This window comes from Clavelina lepadiformis, chromosome 9, assembly GCF_947623445.1.
Source record: "Clavelina lepadiformis chromosome 9, kaClaLepa1.1, whole genome shotgun sequence".
Taxonomy (NCBI): domain Eukaryota; kingdom Metazoa; phylum Chordata; class Ascidiacea; order Aplousobranchia; family Clavelinidae; genus Clavelina; species Clavelina lepadiformis.
Window position 1 is genome coordinate 9,782,332 of NC_135248.1, and position 22,126 is coordinate 9,804,457.

Here is a 22,126-nt window from a genome sequence, read left to right on the forward strand (position 1 = left end):
GAACTAAAACAGCAACCTTCTGAGACAAGGAGTCAGCAACGCCGCAACGCAACAACAGCACGACCTTTGCCATACAGTTACCAACAAGGCTTACTTCTGATTGTAAGGGCAAGAATTTACATGGGCCAGGAGAAAATATTGATATAGCTAACTCCAAAAAGGATTTCACATTACCAAGAAATGTTTTAATCGTTGTGGTCAACTAAACCTACCTACAGTGTAATCATATTTTCAACATAAATTTCAACAAGTTTTTGTTTGTAACGCATACTATGCTGAATGGTTGCCATTACCCATTGTTGTTTTAATACACATGATATAATACACTCTACTGTCCTGTACCGGTTAAGTCATTCACACACAGGCTGCTTATTTGCAAGAAACATCTATCGCTTGATCTTATGCATTCACACATGAACTTGACCTGGCAACTTCATTTTCAAATATGTTATCGGTGTTGTCATGCGCAGTTCCGAGCTTGCTGTTGTTAAGTCATAAGAGAAATATGTTTCTGAAACTGTGGCACACATGGTTAGTGGGCTGCTACTTTATCCCACTGGCCTAAATGATTGCATAGTATGTAATCATATTATTATTTTAATTGTATTATCTTTAATATTTCGATACACTTCTTGAAAATACTATGCTGGCTATGAGGGTTTGTGACAATAGAATTGTTTTGTTAGTGGTAGAAATGCACTATGTGAACATTTCTTTGTTTTCATCAAACGTTTTCATGAGAACTTTTTTGAATGATTAGACCTCTCATTTGCTTTCCAAGTTTTATAGATTTTAGGAAGGTTGTGAAGAGATGAGCTCAATATTTGTCAGTGCTTTCCCAGTCGAGATAGGTGAATTTTGTAAATCTAGATAATTGATCTGTAAACAAAAAATACACTGGTATTTTACCACATATTTGAAGAAAGAGGCCATATAATTACCATAAATATTGTGTTCCAAATCGTGAATGATTTGCATAACAAAGCTGCGGCACTTATTTCATTGTCTATATTAAAAGCTAAATTTTTCTCACTAAAGTATCAGATTTTCCTGATGAATTGTGTTATTGATTAATTATCATACCAAAGTCACCGGTTTGTCCTGATTTGTTTCTTTATTTTTATTTTTTTGTTTTGATATGTACAAAATTATCATGTATAATATAGTTACGCATATATTGCATGATTTCATGATATTGGCATGTTGATGTTTTTCAATTTTTTCTACAGGTTATGGACAAAATGAAAACTGATGAGAATTTACAGAACTTATGCTTTAGTGTCCGAGATGAAATGATGCGGATCCAGAAGGAGATGTTAAGTTTCAATAAAAACATGGCGGAACAGCTAGGCATTCAAATAAATATTAAAGATAGTAAGTTTGACAAGGAAATTTTTGGAAAACTTATACTGAATTTATGTTTACTTAGACTGTAATTATATACAAATATAAAATTAAAATATAAAATTTTTTTTCAGGTAATATTTCATCTGATTTTAGAGAAAATGAAAACAGCAAACATATGAAAGGATTGGTTACTGTAAATAATGTCAGAATGAAAGAAAAACGAATCAACGATACCTTATATTCATCAAAGCATTCCGATAATGCAGATGGCGTTATTCGAGATCCATTGAAAGGTCATCCATCCAATGTCATGAAAAATCAGAAAATGTTAAGATCTGCTCTAGGCGTAAAACCAGATTTGATGATTACCCCATCAGTTTACCCCTCTAGTGGTGTTGATTCAAAGATTGGTCAGTGATTAATTAAAAAAATTAGCACAGTAATGTTTAAGTTGTTCTGATAATTAATAGCATCATTGTTCAACAAAAAATTTTTAATTAAAGGTGGAAGGAATGCTACAGAATGTATAGTACAAACATCTGAAATGAAGGTTGAGAATGTACAAGACAAACAAAATAACGATAGAATTGATGCTTTCATTAGTACTAAAAAATATGCGAGGTTCGGTGAAAGTTCTGCATCATCTCGGTTGCTTCATGTTATGCAAATGGCCAGAAGACAAAACATTTTCCCTGTGTACCTGTCACCACCGTCCGCTGTGAGATTCAACTCATTTTCACAATTAAATGGAAGTGACAAGCTCAGTTCCAAGCAAAGCTTTAACCAGCACAGCAAAATTTCTCATGATGAATTAGTCAGACGGAGAAAGCTACGTTTGCTTAAAGACAGAGAAAGGAAATTAAAGGCAAGAAAAGCAATGTTAACATCTTCAGCAGACTCTGATGATGATCCGTTGAAGAAAGCTAAGGATTTTATTAGTGCTATATCGTCACAGGTGAGCATGCAAGTGATAAAATAATACCTTTAGTACATTTAATAAAACATATAAAAATAATACGCATTGCATAGAAAATTTCTTCATTTTGCTGGTTGGGAATATGGTTTCTGACATGTTGACTGTAGATGTGATATGTACAACATGACATCCGGCAACAAAAACAGTTTTTTTCTGTTGTCTTGGTTAGTTGGAAACTCTAGGTTTAGCATTTTTGATCTTCACTTGTATTGCCTGGATTAGTGGAAGGCGGTCAATCAGTGTTATCATAATGAAAATCAATAATCAAAGAAATTTTTAGAGATATTTTGCAAGAAACCTTTGGTCAACTCCATGATAATGTTGCAAAGTGGCTAAAATTGATTCAACAAAACTGACAAAAAAAACTTATGTTTAAATTAGAGTGTATATCTCTGCCAGTTGGAAAAAAATTACCCTTTATTCTTATACTTATTGTACATAAAAGAAAACCATTGAAAGTGAGCAAGCTTAACTGCAGTTAAGAAATAAATATTACAAAATGTTAAAGCAAGCCAAACAGAATCACTATAAAAATGCATTAGATAATAATAGATTCAGTATCAAAACAATCTGGAAAATTATTAATCAACTTCGTGGTAGACACCACACTAAAAAAAACGTCGCAAGTCTTAATTAATGAAAGTTTGCTTATAGTCAATCATTTCAACAATTACTAAATTATGTTTCAAATAACAAAAAATTCAACATCAGCAAGAAATGCCACCATTAAATATTAAAAGTAAAAATCAGAAAAGGCCAAAAAATTTGGACATGTTTTGATGGTCACAAGATGTATTTTTTGCTGATGATATTGCATATAATGATTATTATAGGTTGGAACTTTTTTAGAAGTGGTTAACAAAAGTATACTGAGTTCAATAAAGCAAGAAAAGAAAAAGATGGCCCTCCAATTAGAAGATATGGAAAGGAAACTAAGAAAGAATAATATGTTATTACATGCAGAAAAAATGAAAAATAAGGTATGATATGTCAGTCTTTTTATATTGTTTTATCATGCAATACTGTATTATATTTTAATATTATTTTATACAATTTTTCCGATTAATGAATGTTAATTTAATATTCAAAACAATCTAGTATAATTACATCAAGAATGGTCAATTTAAATCTTATATATATATCAACTCTGGTTTAATTTTGATTAAGTTTTTTTTATGCAGGAGGTGTTTTCGATGGTCTGATACTCAAATACAGTGGTTTTCAACCTTTTTTACAACCCAATATAATCAAACAACCCTTCCAAAATTTTCAGCTAAACATATGTAAAGCAGTTGTGGATTTACAATAGAAAAATACAAATGACTAAATGATATTGCTGTTGAACAAAGACTCGTTTATTAAATTTATACTCATTGAAAGCTCTCGCGACCCCTAGAAAAAAAGGCTAATAACCCTCAGGTTGAAAATCACTGCTCTAATACATACAATTACTGATAAAAGATAACCATGTGTAAGAAGCTTTTGAAAATTAGTAAACTTACTGTGACTTGCAATTTGCGTTATAGCTGTAATCACAAGTAACTATCTTATGTATTGCATACTATACTAGGCATATGGTAAACACAGTTATGGTAGATAGGTTCAGTGTTTTTTGGGATCGAAGCGATATCCTAAATTTCTCCAACGGACATTCATATTTTATACTTCTGCAACTATAGCAGAAAATTAGCAGTTTGCAAAATTCAAACCTTAAAAAAACACTGGATAGATTGACATGCAATTTTACGTCTTATAATAATTACACATTACAGGAATATTTGTCCCATGTTATGGAAAAATCAAGAAAAGGAATTCATACAAAATTTGCAAGTATTGGTCATGGGAAAGTTCATTTGCTGCAGCATAAGACACATCAACGGCTAAACCATCTTCAGAGTTCATTAACTTCTGTATGGTATGTGATTTAGTTGAATGAAAATATTATTTCACTCGAAGTCACAAATTGTATTGTAAACATGTTGGCTCACTGTTTGAAGGCCACAATACCTTGGATTTTGGAAATGAAAGCTTTAACCATCTCATATAACCTGCAGATTCTCCATATTTCAATCATATTTTATGTCCTCAATATTTTTCAAAAATTTTTGTTATCAACAAAATATAACATGTCATCTCTATAAATCTGCTAGTGGTTCTCATAAGAGGTTTAAAATTAAAGTTTTAGCAAATCTGATGAAACTTTTCATGAGCATTGAAAATCGTTTCCGTTTAGCATTACTTTGAAGAAGTGGTAGTAATAAACTAAAACAACAATTATTTTGCAGCCAGGCTATATCTTTATATATTAAATGAAAAATTTCATAAAACTTGGGTGTGCAACACACTATATGTATTCTATATGAGACTTTTCTCATACAATGGGCCCACCTTTATTTTTATTAATTTTCATAATTAACTGCATTGAGATGTTATTGGGCTATGGTGCAATTATTCACAGCTCCAGCTGTTGGAAATAAATCTTTTTATGTGAATCACCTCCAGTGTACAGACATGTGTGACAATTAATAAGTTTGAAAAATTGTGTGCAGTATCTTAGAGTATGGTACAGGATTTAGAGAAAATTTTGTTTGTGAGATATTGTTACTGCAAATGGTGTTTAAAAGATGTGCGCTAATTGTGTATTGAGCCAAAAGGCATGTGAGTAAGTACAAATAACCTAAATATACTTTTAACAGGCTATTGTACATATCAGAAATTATGTGTAACATAATACAAATAATTGTAATTAATTGCATACAATTACTTAAATTTTGGTGGGCTACATGTTTCATAGATTAATTATAATTATTTAATTTTGAAGTTGAAATATACATACACTTTCAAATCTGAAGACTGCATAACAAAACTGACTTCAAGAAATAAGAAAGAACAAAGCAACTGAAAAGCTGACACCATACAAGTTTTAATGAAGTAGTTGGACATAGCTCTAGGTAACTGCATTTTCACACTGAAAAAGTCTTAGCACAACTCGATGATTCCAGTTACCAAGCTAGCTGTTGTGCAAGATCTAATTGACACATACATTTTTTAAAATTTTTTTACCCGAAATTGAAACCGTTCATCAAGCCCACTGAACAGGAGTGACCGTTATTAATGCATTGCTTATAGTATAACAACGGTAGGGCAATCCAAGCCCTTTATCTTCTCGGCTACGGAAGCAAATACTATACCAATTTAATACTAAATCAAAAAAGATGCTTGTCTTTTTAAAGGAGTTCTTTAAATGAAAACTGAATAAACATTGCAAAATAGTAACGATGTTTTGTCTATTTAACAAGCAAGATATTGTGCTTTGAACTGCTTTTTTAAATATAATTTTGTTAATTTAGTTGCATTGAAACATTTGATACACTTCGATATTGGTGTAAGCCAATTGATAACATTTCTTTTTTTATAATTTATACATATTTCAAGTGGACTTCAAGTATTATGCAGTTGCAGTCATAGACATCAGGTACAGGTCGGACGGGTAGACCCAGAAATCGCTTTTGGGTCTGCCATGAACCCTTAAATATGCTCAGCTTTCTAGCTCTGTGGTTATGGTGCGCTCATAAAAAAGATACACCCTGGCAGAGCTGAGCAGAAGGAGCAATCTCGAAAGCGACTCTATTTCTTTAAATTAGAAGTGGAACCACTAGCATGCTCTCCTTTAAGGGTTATTTGCTCTTTTTTTTGCCCAAACAGGGACGCACAAAATTGATACAATTGGTTGAATTAAAATTTGACTTATTTACTTTTTTGAAATAAAATTTTGACTTTAAGTTTTTAAACTGCTTTAAAACTAATTTTATGAAGTGAATAAGAAATGATTGCTTTGGGACTAACTTTGGGACTATTTCACACAGCACTAAGCACCAGCGATGACATTTCTGACATTTTCAACAAATAACGATAATCATTTATTGGGCCAAAGTTATAGACATATATTTAACAAAGCAATTTTGCAGCATACGAATGCCATTGGTTTTTAAAAATGCGCCACTGTGAAAATATTTTTTAATTGCAAAAAAGAACGTGAGCTGCAAAACAAGTGCGCTCTTATTTCATTGATTAGCGAGAGGGTTAGAAACATTCTTTTTAACCCTAGAATGCATAACAGGGGTCAAAATGACCCAAACGGTGCTATTCATCATAACTGCGTAACACATATTGCGAATTAACTCCTGGATTTTCTTGACTTTGTTAGCCTTTTATACTTATACATGATGAGAAAACAGCTGTTCTGTAAAATTTTACCTTTGACAAGAAAAATGCATTTTTCATTAAATACCCCGAGAATGCATAACAGGAGTCATTTTGACCCGCAACAAATTGACATAGAAAAAACAAGTGACTCTGATCGTTCAGATGATGATGATCCGACTTATGCGCCTTCTACTCTGGAGACTCATTATTCCGATACCGAAGCAAGGATTCAATCTTTGTATTCTACAGATTCTGGATCAGGCAGTGAGGAAGAAAGTGAGCACCTTACACCCAGTGATTCTTCTGCAACTTCAGATTCTTCATCAACATCTTCCGACATCAGCACTCGAACTGGAAAGGATGGAACTGTCTGGAGTTGATTTTCATCTCCTCAGGGAAGATTTAGATCTCACAATGTGATTAGTACTCGCTTGCACACAGTTTCATCGTCGGAAATCTACACTCCCAAGGATGCTTTTCAGGCATTTTTCAGTGATGATATCATTGAAGAAATACTATTGTGCACCAACTTGCAAGGTCGACGAGTTACTACGAAATGGAACACTGTGCAAAAAGAAGAACTTTTGGCTTTTATTGGCGTTTTACTTTTGGCAGGAGTAGAAAAAAACTGGGATTTAGATAAACAACAATTGTTCTTAGACCAGAAACAAAATCCTTCCTACAAAGCAGCATTTGGCGTCAACAGATTTGAAAATATTCGACGTCATCTGCGATTCGATGATAAGAGGACACGGGCCGAAAGACTGAAGCAGGATAAATTGGCTGCATTCAGCTATATTTGGGGTTTATTCATTGCAAACTGTAACACTCAGTTTTCCCTCGGAGCTTACACTACTATAGACGAACAGCTCGTGCCATTCAGAGGGCAATGCCCTTTACACAATACATGCCTAGCAAGCCTGCCAAGTACGGCATAAAAATATTTTGGCTGTGTGATGCTTCTTTACCATATGCATCCAATGCAAGGATTTCCGTGGGTAGACAACCAGGATCAGAACCTGAGAAAAATCTGGGTCAAAATGTTGTTGTCGATCTTACATCACCACTTCAAGGCTCAGAGAGGAATGTGTCGATGGACAACTATTTTACAGGCGCTTCTTTGGCCAAAACAATGCTTCAACACAAGTTGACAATTGTTGGAACAATGAAGAAATGCAAACGAGAGATTCCAGAGTGCATGAAAGCTGCTAAGTCTCGAGAAGCAAAGACATCACTCTTTGGGTTCAACAATCAAATGACGATGGTCAGTTATGTTCCCAAAAAGAATAAAGCTGTGGTACTATTGAGCACAATGCATCACGATATAAGCATTGACGAAGAAGACCCAAAAAAGAGGCCTGAGATCATCAGGTTTTATAACAAGACAAAGATTGGTGTTGACTTGGTTGACCAAATGGTTCAAACATATACTTGCAAACGACAAACCTGCCGATGGCCTCTAGTTCTCTTTTACAATCTGCTCGAGATCGCAGCTCTAAATGCATATACCATATTCAGACAAGTATATCCTGATTATCAGAGTGGACAAGGTTCAAAGCGACGAGGTTTCATAACAGATCTTGCTAACTGCCTCATTTTGCCCCACATGATGACAAGACAGAAAATTCCTCAACTCCACAAAGCCACAAGAGAGGCTATGGTGAGATGTGGCTTAGCTTTTCGAAGTACATCCCTGCAAACAGCAAACACGTTGCAGAAGAGGAAGCGGTGTTCCTTATGTCCACACGCAAAGGATAAGAAAGTTGCAAAATGTTGCTCAAGATGTTGCAGACCTGCAGAGGTTACTGCTTATCTTAACCTTTAGGTCTTAGTTTACCTGCCGAATTAATGATCTGACTCCGTGGTTGCGTGCGGTTATAAATCTCTAACCTTAACGTGTTACTACTGTTACTAGCCGAAAGCTATTACGATTAACAGATACAGTTTATCAGAAACAATCCTTTATTGTAGGAACTGTACAGGTTCCGATTATTATGACACAAGCACAAACTTAGCATTCACCAATTAAAACGAGTCTAACAAATTACATTTTAACACGACTGACGTAATACGTTCGTACGATTCGGTATCTCTGTCTGGGCGCCTACACGCACAGAAGTTTAAGCTTATAACAGCGTAGAGCGCTTGTGAACGGAAATATTCAACACAAAATACACGCATATTTCAGAATGTGTGAACGATAAAAGCAAAGCGTTGGCAAATGGGAATTATTTACAGTTAAAACTCGGATGTTATGAAATCACCTGGTAACGTACTAAACGGCGCTTTCACATAAAGTTATTTAGTGCAAGTTTCCAAATATTGCATAACGATTGCAGTCTGTAAAGTTGTGACTGCAGCCGAATTGCATCTGCATTGCAAATATTAAATGCTAGCTGTAGGTTTCTCAATGAACAATGTTTAAATGGCGCATATGTTTCCACAATTGGTATAATGGTATTGGATGTGGCTCCCAAGCCACTACAGACCCGTGTGCCCAGAACACAACGTGACCATGATCACATGCAACAAATGCAGTGAATGAATCAGGCTATGCGTTGTAATGTGAACTGTTCTGGACTTTTCTTTCATTTTCTCATCGACTTCTTTATACTGTTTTTCGTCGGTTGTTTCATTAAAATGCAGCAAAAACTCTAGATATGTCATCATAACGCCAATGGAAGAGACAAGGAAAGAACAAGAAGAAAAATATTCAATGTCTTTAAAATAGAATTGCATGTAATAGCAATACAGGTCAAAATGACCCCTGTTATGCATTAGCGTAAGTTTTTTCGTGTATGCATTCTAGGGTTAAAAGAGCGGTTGCCCAACTCTGCAAACTGGCCTTTATTGAATTTTATAGTATTGTTTTGTGTTTTGTAATTATCTACGTGGGAGAACAAAAAATAAAATGCTCACCATTATAGCGTGATAAAATAACAACACCACCTGCAAACAACGAGCAGGAAAAAGCAGCAAAGCCCAAAGGTTTAAAATGTGCAGGAATAATGTAACAAAATGATAAAAAATGAATATTGGTTAGTATGACCATTATTAATTCATTGGAGAATACATAAGTATTGTTATTTTGGCTGTTGTGTTGAATCTGCATTCCGAAAATTAGCATAACTCATTGCCTTCTCCATTGTGCAATGCATAAGACGAGAATAAAGCACACTTTTGTAGTGAGCAAAATCATAAGACATAATGAATTGGTCATTACTTAAAAGTTTTTGGTAAAAAGGTGTGGTAACAGAATTAGATCTTATAATTCTAAGCCTACCAGTTATATAACTTTACAATAAAGTTTTTTCTTTCAGATATTTTTTACCAACACATGGTAGGTTGATAATGGAAATTGTATGTACATATTCGTGTCACATGTGTTGTCAAGCACAATAAAAAAAGTAGCGTAACAACACTGATATGTCGTTAGCTTTGCGACTTTGTAACATCCAACTCGTTCACTGCTGTTGCTAGTATTTTCTAGAAAATTAAACATTGAAAAGTGGGATGAACAACCTAATGTATTTACTTTGCCATTGACTGAATTCATAGTACTCACAATTGACTATAGTATGACTAGTTTTTTACCTAATATCACTTCTTACATTCTATGTTACTTTATCACACGTACCATGACAGCAAACATATGTAATGGGCGAGATCTGCAAAGGGCAGATTGAACAAGGATGAAATTAAGTCTTTGTTAAAATCGGTCGGTATCACTAAGTGATTTGCTATTGCCTTATACACATTTAAACTTTAACCAACAATGTCTCGTCATGTGTTATTAATGATAAATTTTTGAATGCTTTCAAGTGAAATTGTCATAAAAACACCTTTTTCGCTCTAAAACCTTTAGTCCTACATCAACTTAATCAATGGACCATTCAGACGGTGGAATAGTTGCAAATACTTTTAGTGGTGTTGTTTAAGCAAACCAAAAACAATTTTTTTTAATTCACTAAAAATATGACAAATTAAAATTTATTGGTCGTTTGCTCATCATTAGCTGTTTTGTTAAGTTGAAAGTCAACATATTTGGATTTGCAGAAACATCAAAATTTATTATTGGTATTTCTACAAATCCAAATCTTTTCAAATTTGGCTCGATGTATTAATTATTAATGCTAAAATTTTGTGGATAGTTACCAGTTCTAAAACGTTAAAACTGATTCGTCATAATGTTGTTGGGAACTTGAATTTGGGCGATATACAAGCTATTCGTGTAGATTGTAGAAGCAGGAACACTTGAAATTTTTCCGATAGGTAAAGTTAGTGAGTGTAGGTAGACTTATCATAAAACATAGTTTTTTCATTTTTCATTATCAGTTTTCATGCTTCAGTTTCAATAATTTCAATTTGCAACCGCGTTTATACATGATATTGTATGGAACTCATCTGTAATTCATTGCTTCTCTTAATTTTAGCCATGAAAAAGATTTTTTACAACAAAAATTGGAAACAGCTGAGAATTTAGTCTTTCAGTTTAAAAAGCAATTGCAGCAAGAGAAGGCTTCGGCTAAATCAATGCGTATCTGTTTAAATGGTTTAGCTCAGTCAACATCAGAAATGTTATTTTTAAGTCTGCGTCACCACAAATGGAACTACAACAAAATTATGAGCGAATTAAACATCAAGTACACTAAAAAACAGGTTAGGTTTGTAATGACTCATTTTCAAGATAAAAACTTGTCTAAAATGTGAGGGTAGAACTATCTAACATTCATCGTAAAAAAATACTATGTCTTAAACTCTAACATAAATCAAATCTAAATAACAACCAGATTAACAGAATTTTATAATATAGGTAATTCTGAAACTCTTGAAATGCTCCATGAGATACCCTGGTCAAGCATTTCGACATTTGGTGCATAGATATCAGCAACATCATGCATTGCAACGTACTTTGCAGACCTTACAAAGTCCACGACAAGGTGGAGTGGTAAGTGTAAGTGCGCTAACGAGCGGTAAAGTGAAAATATCAGAAAAGCTTGAAATATGCTTGAAAAAATAATTAAGGTAACAGCTTAGTATTATTTGGAATATGATATCTGTTGGATGGGTAAGAACAGTTTGAGATTTGTTCTTAGCGTGAGAGAGATTCATAAATACGTCTAGAATTCCACACATTTGCTTGCTAAATTGGTGTTGTCCCCTATTAGTCTATGATGTTGAATCGTCGGTTTGACGTAAGCAGTAGTTACTTAGTTATCTTAGGCGCATTTTCCCACACAAACCAATCACATGGACTTGACTGTTTTCATAACCTAACAGATATAGTATCACAAGCTCAACAGCAGGAACAGGTTTTAGGAAAACTGTAACATGAAACCACAAAGGAACTAGCGCCATGACCATGAACATAATGCAAGAGATCCAAAATCTTCTGAAACTCCAGAACACAAATCTTCAAGGTTGCCACAGAACCCACATCAGAAGCACATGAACACCACTTGTCCCAAATTAACATGTCCAACATGTAAAAGGAACAACTCTTCTGAGATTGTTGTTCCCCTGGACAAAAATAATTGACTGGTGGTGTATCTAAAATGCTTTCAGATGAATTAGTTGTAAAACATTGTTAAGCAAATGGCCCCACTTATGTTTGCCCAGTACCAGATGACTTGTGTTGCACTTGTTTTTAGTAGTCACTTTATTGTTTCATATCATTTATTTTTTGTCATCGACTGTTGGGATTGAAGAGTGCCCTTGAAGTAGGGAAAAGGGTTAGCTCCCAACAGGTCAATTATAGAAATGAAGTCTTACTTAACCATCATTTAGGTTACCGACAGGAACGATATTGATTGCTAAGAAGCAATCACGCCAAGCTGTTGACTGTGTGAATGTTTACCAATACATCATGTAAGTCAAACAGAAAGGAATTAACTTGGTCAGTTGTACACTTGACAAACTTCAAAAATTATACGAGCTGCTAAAAGGGGCTTGCCACATCAACAGCTCTTCTCTTCCAAGCAAAAAGTAAGTGGATGATGCAACACATTCAATCAAAGATTTTAATTTTGTCCATAGCGCGATGGAGGAGAAGCAATAAAGTCAGTTGCTGTTAACATGTGCTAATGAGCAGACAAAAGTGACAAAGCCAAAAAAGCTTAAATCGAGCACAAAATAATAACAGTAGTAATAACTTGCACTGATAACAACTTGCACAACCACTAAACCCAAAGTTAATCAAACATAAGTCAAAAAATAAGCAGATGAGTGTGCAAGTGTGTGTGTAAAGTACCGGAAAGTTGACAGTTCCTTCAATGCTGTACATCATCAGGTGGAAAAAAATCTCTAACCCAGGCTGGAACCAGGTTTTGGGTGGGCCATGTTAACTCTATCTTCACTGGGTGAGCGACGTTACTATTTTAACTATGTGTGACCGACACTGCACACACGTTTTCAATCGTTAATTACTTGAAAACAAAAACATTTGGCTTCCTGTATACAGCATGGTTGTAAAACTAAGAAAAGTGCATTTTATGTAAATTAAGTATTTCTACAAGTGATGCATTTCTAGAAGTTTTTCTTTGTTCGCCGCGCTCCTGCTGTGCTTAATTGTCTGGAAAACCAGCTGACCGCGAGAAGAGAAAAACAAGAGAATAGTTAGTCAAGTTAGTGGCGCGTGAATGAGTAAATAAAAACGATACGCTTCAATACGCTCATGGTGGAAGCAGTGAGCAAAAGCAAATGAAAATATGACAATATCTCAAACATGAACAGATAGCTGAACATTTTTTAGGAAAAGTCACAAAATTTCAAGTTTCTACAGCAAACAGTGCAACAGTTTGTATGCCACGTTTTGCTTTGCTGACTCTGTACTTGAATGACATCGGCTACCTAGTGGCATATAGTGGGATAAAGTGTCAACTGTGTGTTAAACTCAAAGAGAAACATCATTTTAAAATTTTCCTTATATTTCACAAACTGGTTGGCCACTGATTTTTTGTTTTAGAGGGATGTTTCAATGGAAAGTTGTCATTTGATAGCATTTTTTACTTATTTAATTAATAATATTCTTAAACCCCGTATAAATAATGCTGGTTCTATAAAGAAAACCGTAGGCTCAGGGCAAAAAGTGTAACTTGTATCATCGAATATAAGGCACAACTGGTGAATACTGAACTTTATTTTCCGCCGACGTTTCATTAACCCATTTGCGTTAACTTCATCAGGGCAATTGGAATAAAATTTGGTGAAAATAAGAAAATTAAAATTGCTAGGTTACAATTTCCCTTTCCCCAATTTATTCTGAGTTTTTTGCATAATCCTAGTCAATTTGTATTGTATTGGTTGTTTCTTATAACTACTTCTTATATTGCTGTTTTATAACCATGTCAAAGTCTTAGCTAAGTATCTATCATTATGACATCACACTGATGTGTCATAATTGTTCCCAAGTAATGCGGCAAAATTGTAACCTAGTAATTGTTATTCTGTCTATATATTTTCCCAAATTCAAATTTTATTACCATTTCTCTGATAAAGTTAACCCGAATGGGTTAATGAATCGTCAGCAGACAACAAAGTTCTGTATTCACCAGTTGTGACTTTTATTTGATGATTATTATGCCTGGTGGCAACCATAGTATATTTATTTATTTAGTATATCATATTTTATATCAAATTGCCAAAACTGTGAGAACTGCTTATCAGGACCACTGAATAGGAGTATTACGTGGTTAATGATTTGCCCAAAAGCATTACAATGGCAGGGCAACCTCAGCCTTTTAACCACTTGGCTGTCGAGCCAACAAATATTATACCAATTTAATGTTATACCAAATTATTACGCTTATTGGATTGTAATTTGACAGCCGGTTAGTTTTTATCCCCCCACTCAAAACGAAATGGTTATCCAGTGAAGCCAAACATGGCACATGATGGAGTAATGAATAATGAGGTAAAAGCAATAAGAACGAATCTGAAAAAGTGGAATGTAACTTGTGTGAGGGAATTTACTGAGCGAAAATATTTTTGTCGTCCATATTTCATGAGGCGTTATTTTGAAGTCATTGTTTTGTGAGACACTTTAGTGTAGGAGTCGCCCTTTTTTCCACCCAAGCCCCTCCACTCTGGATAGCTGTATTGCTCCTGGGCACACAAATGCAACGAAGAATTATATCAAATGTTGTCATTTCATTTACATAGGCTGTAGTGACTTTCTTCAGTACTTCATAATTCTCACAGAGATTTTCACAGTTTGTTAACTTTATTAAGCAGGTGTGGGAGCAAGCTGGCTTAGTTAAACAAACTTAAAAACTGATGGTGAAAAATCTCCGTGTGATTTTATTGTATCATTAATCTTCAAAATTTGTGATATTCTGTCATATCAGATAAAGCGATTTAGTAACTTATTCTGTTTTGCACAATTCAACATAATTCAATGCATAAGGCATCGTGGGCAAAAGTTGAAATAGAAAAGTTCATCGTTGAGGAGATGGAATAATATTGAAGGGAATTATGTTAATTGAAATCTATATTTTCAGACACATCAGTGAACCAGCCAGTGCTTTTCCTGATCGCTAGGGAATCCTTATAACTACATTAATAATAGCTTGATTTTCATCGTTTTCTAAACTTTGTACAGCACAGGATAACCATATGTTACATACGACTATATTGTTCTTATTTATCACAACATACTGTATTCTATTTCACGTAGCATTTTAGCATTTAAGGCTATTATTGTTATTGTGTTGCAGCCATTTTTTAGGAGTTCCTGAATGGTGTTGCATTGCGATATCATATATATATAAGTGACATCTTTGCTTATAATAATAGCCAGTTAAAGTTGGTGCTACTGTATGTTTCTCTAAGATAGTTGCAAATTTCACAGCAATAGTTAAAGATGAAGCAATATGATAAGTTAAAAATGGTTGAAGTAAGTTATAATACTTGCTGGGATGGGATTATTTCCTAAATACCGCTTACATAACAAGTAACTGCAATACTTTTAATACATGAGTTGTTTGGTTTTTGTTTCAAAGGTGGTAAGAAGTAGAAATACTGACTTGATATTGATGGAAAACTTAAAACTTCGGCATTGCCAGTTGTGGACAACAAAACGTAAACAATTGCTGGTAAGGAGACAGAACCTTCTATTCAAGATCCTGTGCCACTTGCAAAAAATAAGAAGAGAAAATAATCTTCAACTTGTGCAACCAGTTATACTTTTGAAATCTGGTGAGCTTTTGAAATCATAAGCAAAAATGCAGTTTTCTGGTGTTTTATACATATAGTATTGCAAACATTACACTCTATTAGGCTGTTATTGAAGTATCAATATTGTCTGCTCAGTAGTTGAATGGTTTGAGCACTGGCCTTGCAACGAATGCCAGTCGAGTTCAATACCCAGTGCCGCTATACCGTTATAATGTCCTTGGGCTAGGCATTAACAACACTTACTCCTTCTCAGTGGACCTGGTGGGCAGTTCGAGATATATTCAGGCGATACTATATAAAAAAAAATTGAAAATAAAAATGGTGTGACAATTGGAGCAGTATTGTCATCACATTGTCCAAATATTATCATTGGTGTGCATTCTTGCTGTACAAACTCGGGCTAATCAACAACAACTTTCCTTAGTGCTATGGCCACCAGAAACCGCGCTCTTGCTCAGGATGGGGTTTCTGTTACGGTGTTTTTTTTTCATCAACTTTTGTACACCACTGAAGCAATTTTCATTCATCAGTTGCTTGAACACACACCACCTGCTCGTCTGCTTAATTTTCGCTTTTTCAACTTATGTTTTATAGATTTAACTAAATATAGGTTTATTGGTCGTGCTTGTTGTTACCAGAAAATATCAACGTTATTTCTCTTCAGCATGTTTTAAGCCTTTTCGGCTTTGTCACTTTTTCCTGTTCATTGGCGCGGGTTAGTAACAACTGGCTTGATTTTTCATCCCCACCTCGCTTTTAACGAAAAGTAAAACCATAGATTGGTTACAAGTAAGAAAAAAATCACTTGTATTTTGTTAAGTAATGCAGTACATTTGTAAACTCATTCTTGGACATTAATCAACAAATTCATTTAAGATTCAGGTTAAATTTTTAATTACTGAAACAATTCGAGAAAAAAGAGAATTTGTACCAATTCAAATCTAGTCTTTATGCACCTTGAAATCTTCCTCCGATTGGGAACTTATGAGTTACCCCGAGAAAATTATTCATAATGGTAGCAATCCTAGTAAATTTATTTCTACCTTCTTTTTGAAATGAACTGAGATAAAATGAATCTTTTATTTTTATTATTTTATCAACTTAAATCAGGAGTGTGAATAGTTTTTCCTGAATTTTTTTTGATCTGATTGAGCTGTTTTTTAATTTTGCTACATACTAACACTTTGGTATAACTAGCAAGCTAAAAGCTTTTCACTTTTATTTTTACATACAAAAGATTAAAACGGACGTTTTGAAAGAGTAACAATACCCAAAATACAGATAGCTCAGCTACCAACTAGATCTCTGAATTCCACACCATTGGATAATCTTCTCATCCTTGCGGGCATCCAACCTGCTGGGCTTCACCATATCGCTGGGCGCTTTTTTTGCTTGCTGAACCTTTTTTGCCATTCCAGATCAAGGACTAGAGGATAATCCTGTTTGCTTTTCTGGGATAACCTACTAGAAATCTTTCTGATATCAAAGTTTTTTGTCACAGTCTTCAACCCTGATTGAGATTTTTATTGATGTCATCATTTCGTTAAAATGACCAGGACATTTCTTATAGTTAAGTTACTTTAAACAAAGTTGCCACCATTTTGAAAACTATGCATAGCCGCCTTCACTAAATTTGCTGTTTGTCAAGACAAAGTGAAAAATATACCGATTGCTATTTTTTATGGTGGATCACCATAATCTTCAGTTCTTCGTGCATCTTGCAACAAAATTTTGTTTTGTTTGTAGACTTTCACTTTTTTGAAATGGACCGTTTTTACTGCGGTCCACCACATTGAAACTAGAGCTAGAAGTTTTAATCACTAGTCGTCAAATAGTTGTTAATTGCAGATAAAACCAATATATTTCTTAAGAGCTGGGAAGATGTTGTATAAATAAAGTAGCCAAGGATTGATTTATAGTAGTGGTAGTTTAGCTCCAAGCTAAACTCCAAAGTTTAGCTTGGAATTAAAACGATCAACAGAGCAGCATTTCCATGGGTCAGTAAATTACGAAACAATTTATCCTGAATTCTTCTCCACATTTGCATTTTCGGTTAATGCCTACCAAACATTGCTGTTAACCGGATATATTTTCCCAGCCCTAAGTGAAATAGGTCCTAATCAAGCTCTTGCCTGTGTTTAAAAATGGAATGTTGCAAGTTTTTGAAGATTTTTGATAAATGCTTTAAGGAATAACTAATGTTTTTAACTTGTGTGTTTTTAGTGTATCCGAAACACACTAGAAAAGAAACTGATGGGCCTATTGAACTAATGTAATGTAGGCTTTCATTTTAAAAATATAGCTACCAAAAGTAATGTTTATATTGATCCGGCATTATCTCTTGCTATATTCTTTTTGTACAGTGAATATTTTCATCTATTTATCATGAAGTATTACCTTTTTCTGAATTGTATTCTTATTATATTTTTATCATACACACGTGGTAAGGTACATGCTCTTGAGCAGGGGTGCTCAACTAGTCGATTGCGGTCTACAAGTGGACCATGCACAGATCCCAAGTATACCATGAGGCGATTGTGCACTTTTCAGTGGTTGAGTGATAATCGTAAAGCACTATTTCCAACCCAAAACCTTTTATAAAATCATTCCATTAGTTTCGACATCACATGAAAAATGTTAACTAGCTTTGTCAACAACAGGTGTTACATATATGTCACACCCAAAATTAGCAGTGATGGACAGCATTTGAAAGATATTGTAAATAAACATCTGTAAACAGTACTGCTTCTAACGATATTTTAACGTCTTATGCAGTCTTCAATCGGTGTTCAAAGGTTGTAAAGCAAGTTTAAAAAATCACTTAAGTCTGCCATCATTTTCTGGCAAGGAAAAGATAAGCGTATAAAATAAATCTTAGCCTTGTATCATAAAATATCATACAGTTAAGTCTGACGTCACTTTTATGGCAGGAAGAGACAGAGCCTATCACAGCCACTTTGCAGTTTCTGTTATATGGTTGTCAACATGTGACATGCAAGTTTTTTGAAGATTTTTTATTACATTTGCTTTTTAATTTATTTTAAAAATTTTTTTAAATTACATTATATATTTTTGCTTTTTTTTTGAATAACGATTTTATCTTAAAAAATTTATGCAAAATTTGAAGTTTTTTCAACTATTTTGTAAGTTTAAAAATTACTGAAAAAAAATTGTACCGTAGGCTTATGTACTGTTCGTATATTCAAAGATTGTATATTCATACCAGACGGACCAGACATAATTGAAAACAAATTTTTAAAACTTAAATTAAAAAAAATATTAATTGGAGCTAAATTTAAAATATTTAAATAAAAAACATTCAACTACAAAAAAATTTAAAATTTCTGCCTAAAAGTTTTTAAGTGAAAAAGCTTTTAAAACAAAAAAATGTAAAATATATTACAAAACCTTTTTTAAAAATGTAAAATTTAAAAAAATAATTAAAAACAATAATCAAAAAGGCAAAAATAATAAGAAATTGGCAAAGTTAATAAAAAACTTCTGTGTCACGTGTCAGCTAACGTTCTGCACAAAGTTGGATATGATGCGTATTAAGCGTTACGAGAACATACTTGACGATAAAAATAAATAAATTGTATGTTCCGGAAACCTTATACTAAACATCTAGTAAACAAATATAATTTTTGACCTTGATACGTTTTGTAATTGGCAAAAAAATTTAAAGCATTTTAATGGATAAGAAATTTCAGGTTGCTATGGATATTTACTAACAAACGTTTTATGCGTAGTTTCAGGAAGAGCATATGAAAGAATTCACAACAATTCTCCAACTAATAAGCAAAGTTATGACTGTAACAAGACAAAGTTGCATACTCCAGCACCTGTAATTAGATCTATGATGAGTACATCCCTGAGAAATGACACAAATTCAGAAAAAGATCAAGTCAACAACGACTTACAAGTGAAACAACCTAAAACGTTCAATTATGGAAAACATAAGCAATGCGTTGCGCCGACCTGGAGTCCGGAAGGAAGTTTATTTTGTCCTTTTACAAATATGTCGGCAAATAATACTGGAAGGAGTTCTCAGCTAAACAAGAAAACTCATGCCACCTTATATGATACTACTCAAATAAACACACTGGTTGACAGTTCGACTGGGATTTTTGGGAAATATAAAACAATTTGCCACGACCTTGTCCCTGAATATCCACACATGCTCTTTCTTGACACGCAATCTCCGTACAGTGAAGCTAAAAAACGATTACTTGATGTGATTGATATAAAATCAAAATATTTTTGAAATGTTGATTTGCCTGTCTTAACATTGGCCGATTTTTCGTAAAATAGATGTGTTGACTATTTTTTGTTTTAATCATGGTGTTTTCGACTGCATTTAATTTTGGCAATAAAGTGAATCTTACTGATATACGCCTTCAACGTTGTCTGCGCTGACAGGTGGCGAAAATCTGAAAAGGACGTTTCCCTTTTTATTGCAAATTTTCCCACAGCTTGTGACAAAGGATAAGAAATATTCTACAGTAAAATGTTTTTTAAAAAAAGCACCCATTTAATAAACTGTAAATTCAACGCTAAATTTTATGCGTACCTACAGCTTCACAATGCTTATGTAAATTTTATAAAGATGAACGAGATCGTCACTGATAAGTTATTTAGGGTTCCGCTTGTTTAAAGTTTCTTGATGACTATTATTTCTAGTGATAGAAAAATCGTATCGATAATTTAATGTTTGTGCTATTCAAATTTTGTAGGTTTCATTTAAAAATTTATTTTTTTAGTCTAACGCATTTATCAATCTTTTCCACGCTATCTAATGCTTTTATCTCCCTGTAATATTGTTGTGAATTTCGCTAGGAAGTAACGAAACGTAATGCTACATAGCAGATTAATTTTTACTACAATTCGGAAAATTAGATGTAAGTTAACTTTATGTAATACTTATATATTGTAATTATATATACTAATAAGAACAATGGGTATTACAAAAACCTATGTTGTGTTAGCCAATGTGATGAAAAGAAGTTTACTATATTAGTATTCAACCTTGATTCGTTTTTAATATGTTTCTGAGTACTCTTCTTCAGAAAGTGAAATCAGTATAACTTAGTTGTAATGTAGAATAATACTAGAAATTTCTTAATGCTTTACCAGTAGAACATTGACGTTTAGCCTACCATCGTTACGAAAATTTTTGGAAAACTTTTGAACTGACGGATGACATATTTTGCACTCTTCACGATGAAGCTGTGTCCAACACCTTTAAAACTTCCATTACGATAAGACAAAACACTTTTCATTAAAGTGAGAGGGGCATGTCCAAACAAACGTTGACCTTAAATCAAAGTGTAGTTGTCAGTGAGTATTCTGGTGAAAGGATTTGTACTAATACGTAATGGTTAAGCAGTTAGGGCCATAAAAACGCAAATTCGTCGCTAAATTATGACGAGAATGACGGTTCTGATTAAGTGACAACAAAAGAAGCGGTTTGGTGACACTTAATCACGCGACACTTAATCACGCGACGCTTAATCACGCGACGCTTAATCACCGACACATAATCACTAGGACATTTAATCACGTGACACATAATCACTAGGACATTTAATCACGCGACACATAATCACTAGGACATTTAATCACGCGACATTTAATCACACATTTACAAGGTTTATTTACATTTACAATTTACATTGTAACAAGTACATGCATATTTACATGCAACTAACATTGTATTTTACGGTGTAACGTTTTGATGGTACTTTGGTCAAGAGCTTCGGTGACAATAGAATAATGTTAGATATTACATAGGTTATACGTAGCAATGCAAAATGACATGTTATTTCCTGATTGGCTAATGTGTTTATATAAAAACTAAGGTTTGGTTAAAATCTCCCCTTCTTGTCACTACACATAATATCAGTTTTACCTTCTGGACTGTTCATTACTGAATTGGAGTTATAGTTTTGTTTAAATGTGAAAAGATGATGAAAATGTTTCTATTGTGATACAACTTACTTCGGACAATATAACAATTAGACTTTATGAAGCTGGTGTTGATTTAAAGAAACATTATAGAGAAAGCCGGCGCAACGGAGTCAAAGACAATTGTCGGGGAGTTCTAAAAGAAAGACTAATAGCCTTTGGCTTTAGGCCAACCTTAAAAGCAATCCACATCGCCATCCCCACAGAGAGATGCACACGAGCTTGAATTACTGAATTTTCCTCACGCTTTTCCGACATCCAAGTGATTATGTGTCGCGTGATTAAATGTCGCGTGATTAAGTATCCAAGTCGCGTGATTAAATGTCCAAGTGATTATGTGTCGCGTGATTAAGTGTCCTAGTGATTATGTGTCGCGTGATTAAGTGTCCTAGTGATTATGTGTCGGTGATTAAGCGTCGCGTGATTAAGTGTCGCGTGATTAAGTGTCGGTACACCAAA

The 22,126-nt window shown here is 33.9% G+C and overlaps 1 protein-coding gene across 4 annotated transcripts in view; it reads left to right on the forward strand.

Annotated features, from left to right (window-relative positions):
- The window catches only part of LOC143470393 (uncharacterized), a 57,917-nt gene extending 37,826 nt beyond the window's left edge, over positions 1 to 20,091 (forward strand). For 3 of the 4 annotated variants that reach the window (XM_076968502.1, XM_076968503.1, XM_076968504.1), the window contains 9 exons: positions 1,230 to 1,374; positions 1,479 to 1,757; positions 1,851 to 2,302; positions 3,157 to 3,303; positions 4,096 to 4,238; positions 10,963 to 11,188; positions 11,343 to 11,477; positions 15,529 to 15,724; positions 19,453 to 20,091. In XM_076968502.1, coding sequence (XP_076824617.1) covers positions 1,230 to 1,374; positions 1,479 to 1,757; positions 1,851 to 2,302; positions 3,157 to 3,303; positions 4,096 to 4,238; positions 10,963 to 11,188; positions 11,343 to 11,477; positions 15,529 to 15,724; positions 19,453 to 19,967 — 2,238 coding nt within the window. In that variant the 3' untranslated portion in view covers positions 19,968 to 20,091. Of the gene's footprint in view, positions 1 to 1,229; positions 1,375 to 1,478; positions 1,758 to 1,850; positions 2,303 to 3,156; positions 3,304 to 4,095; positions 4,239 to 5,144; positions 5,275 to 10,962; positions 11,189 to 11,342; positions 11,478 to 15,528; positions 15,725 to 19,452 lie in introns of those variants that run through there. The other variant, XR_013119360.1, reaches the window with a different exon arrangement.
- The last annotated feature ends 2,035 nt before the right edge of the window (positions 20,092 to 22,126 follow it).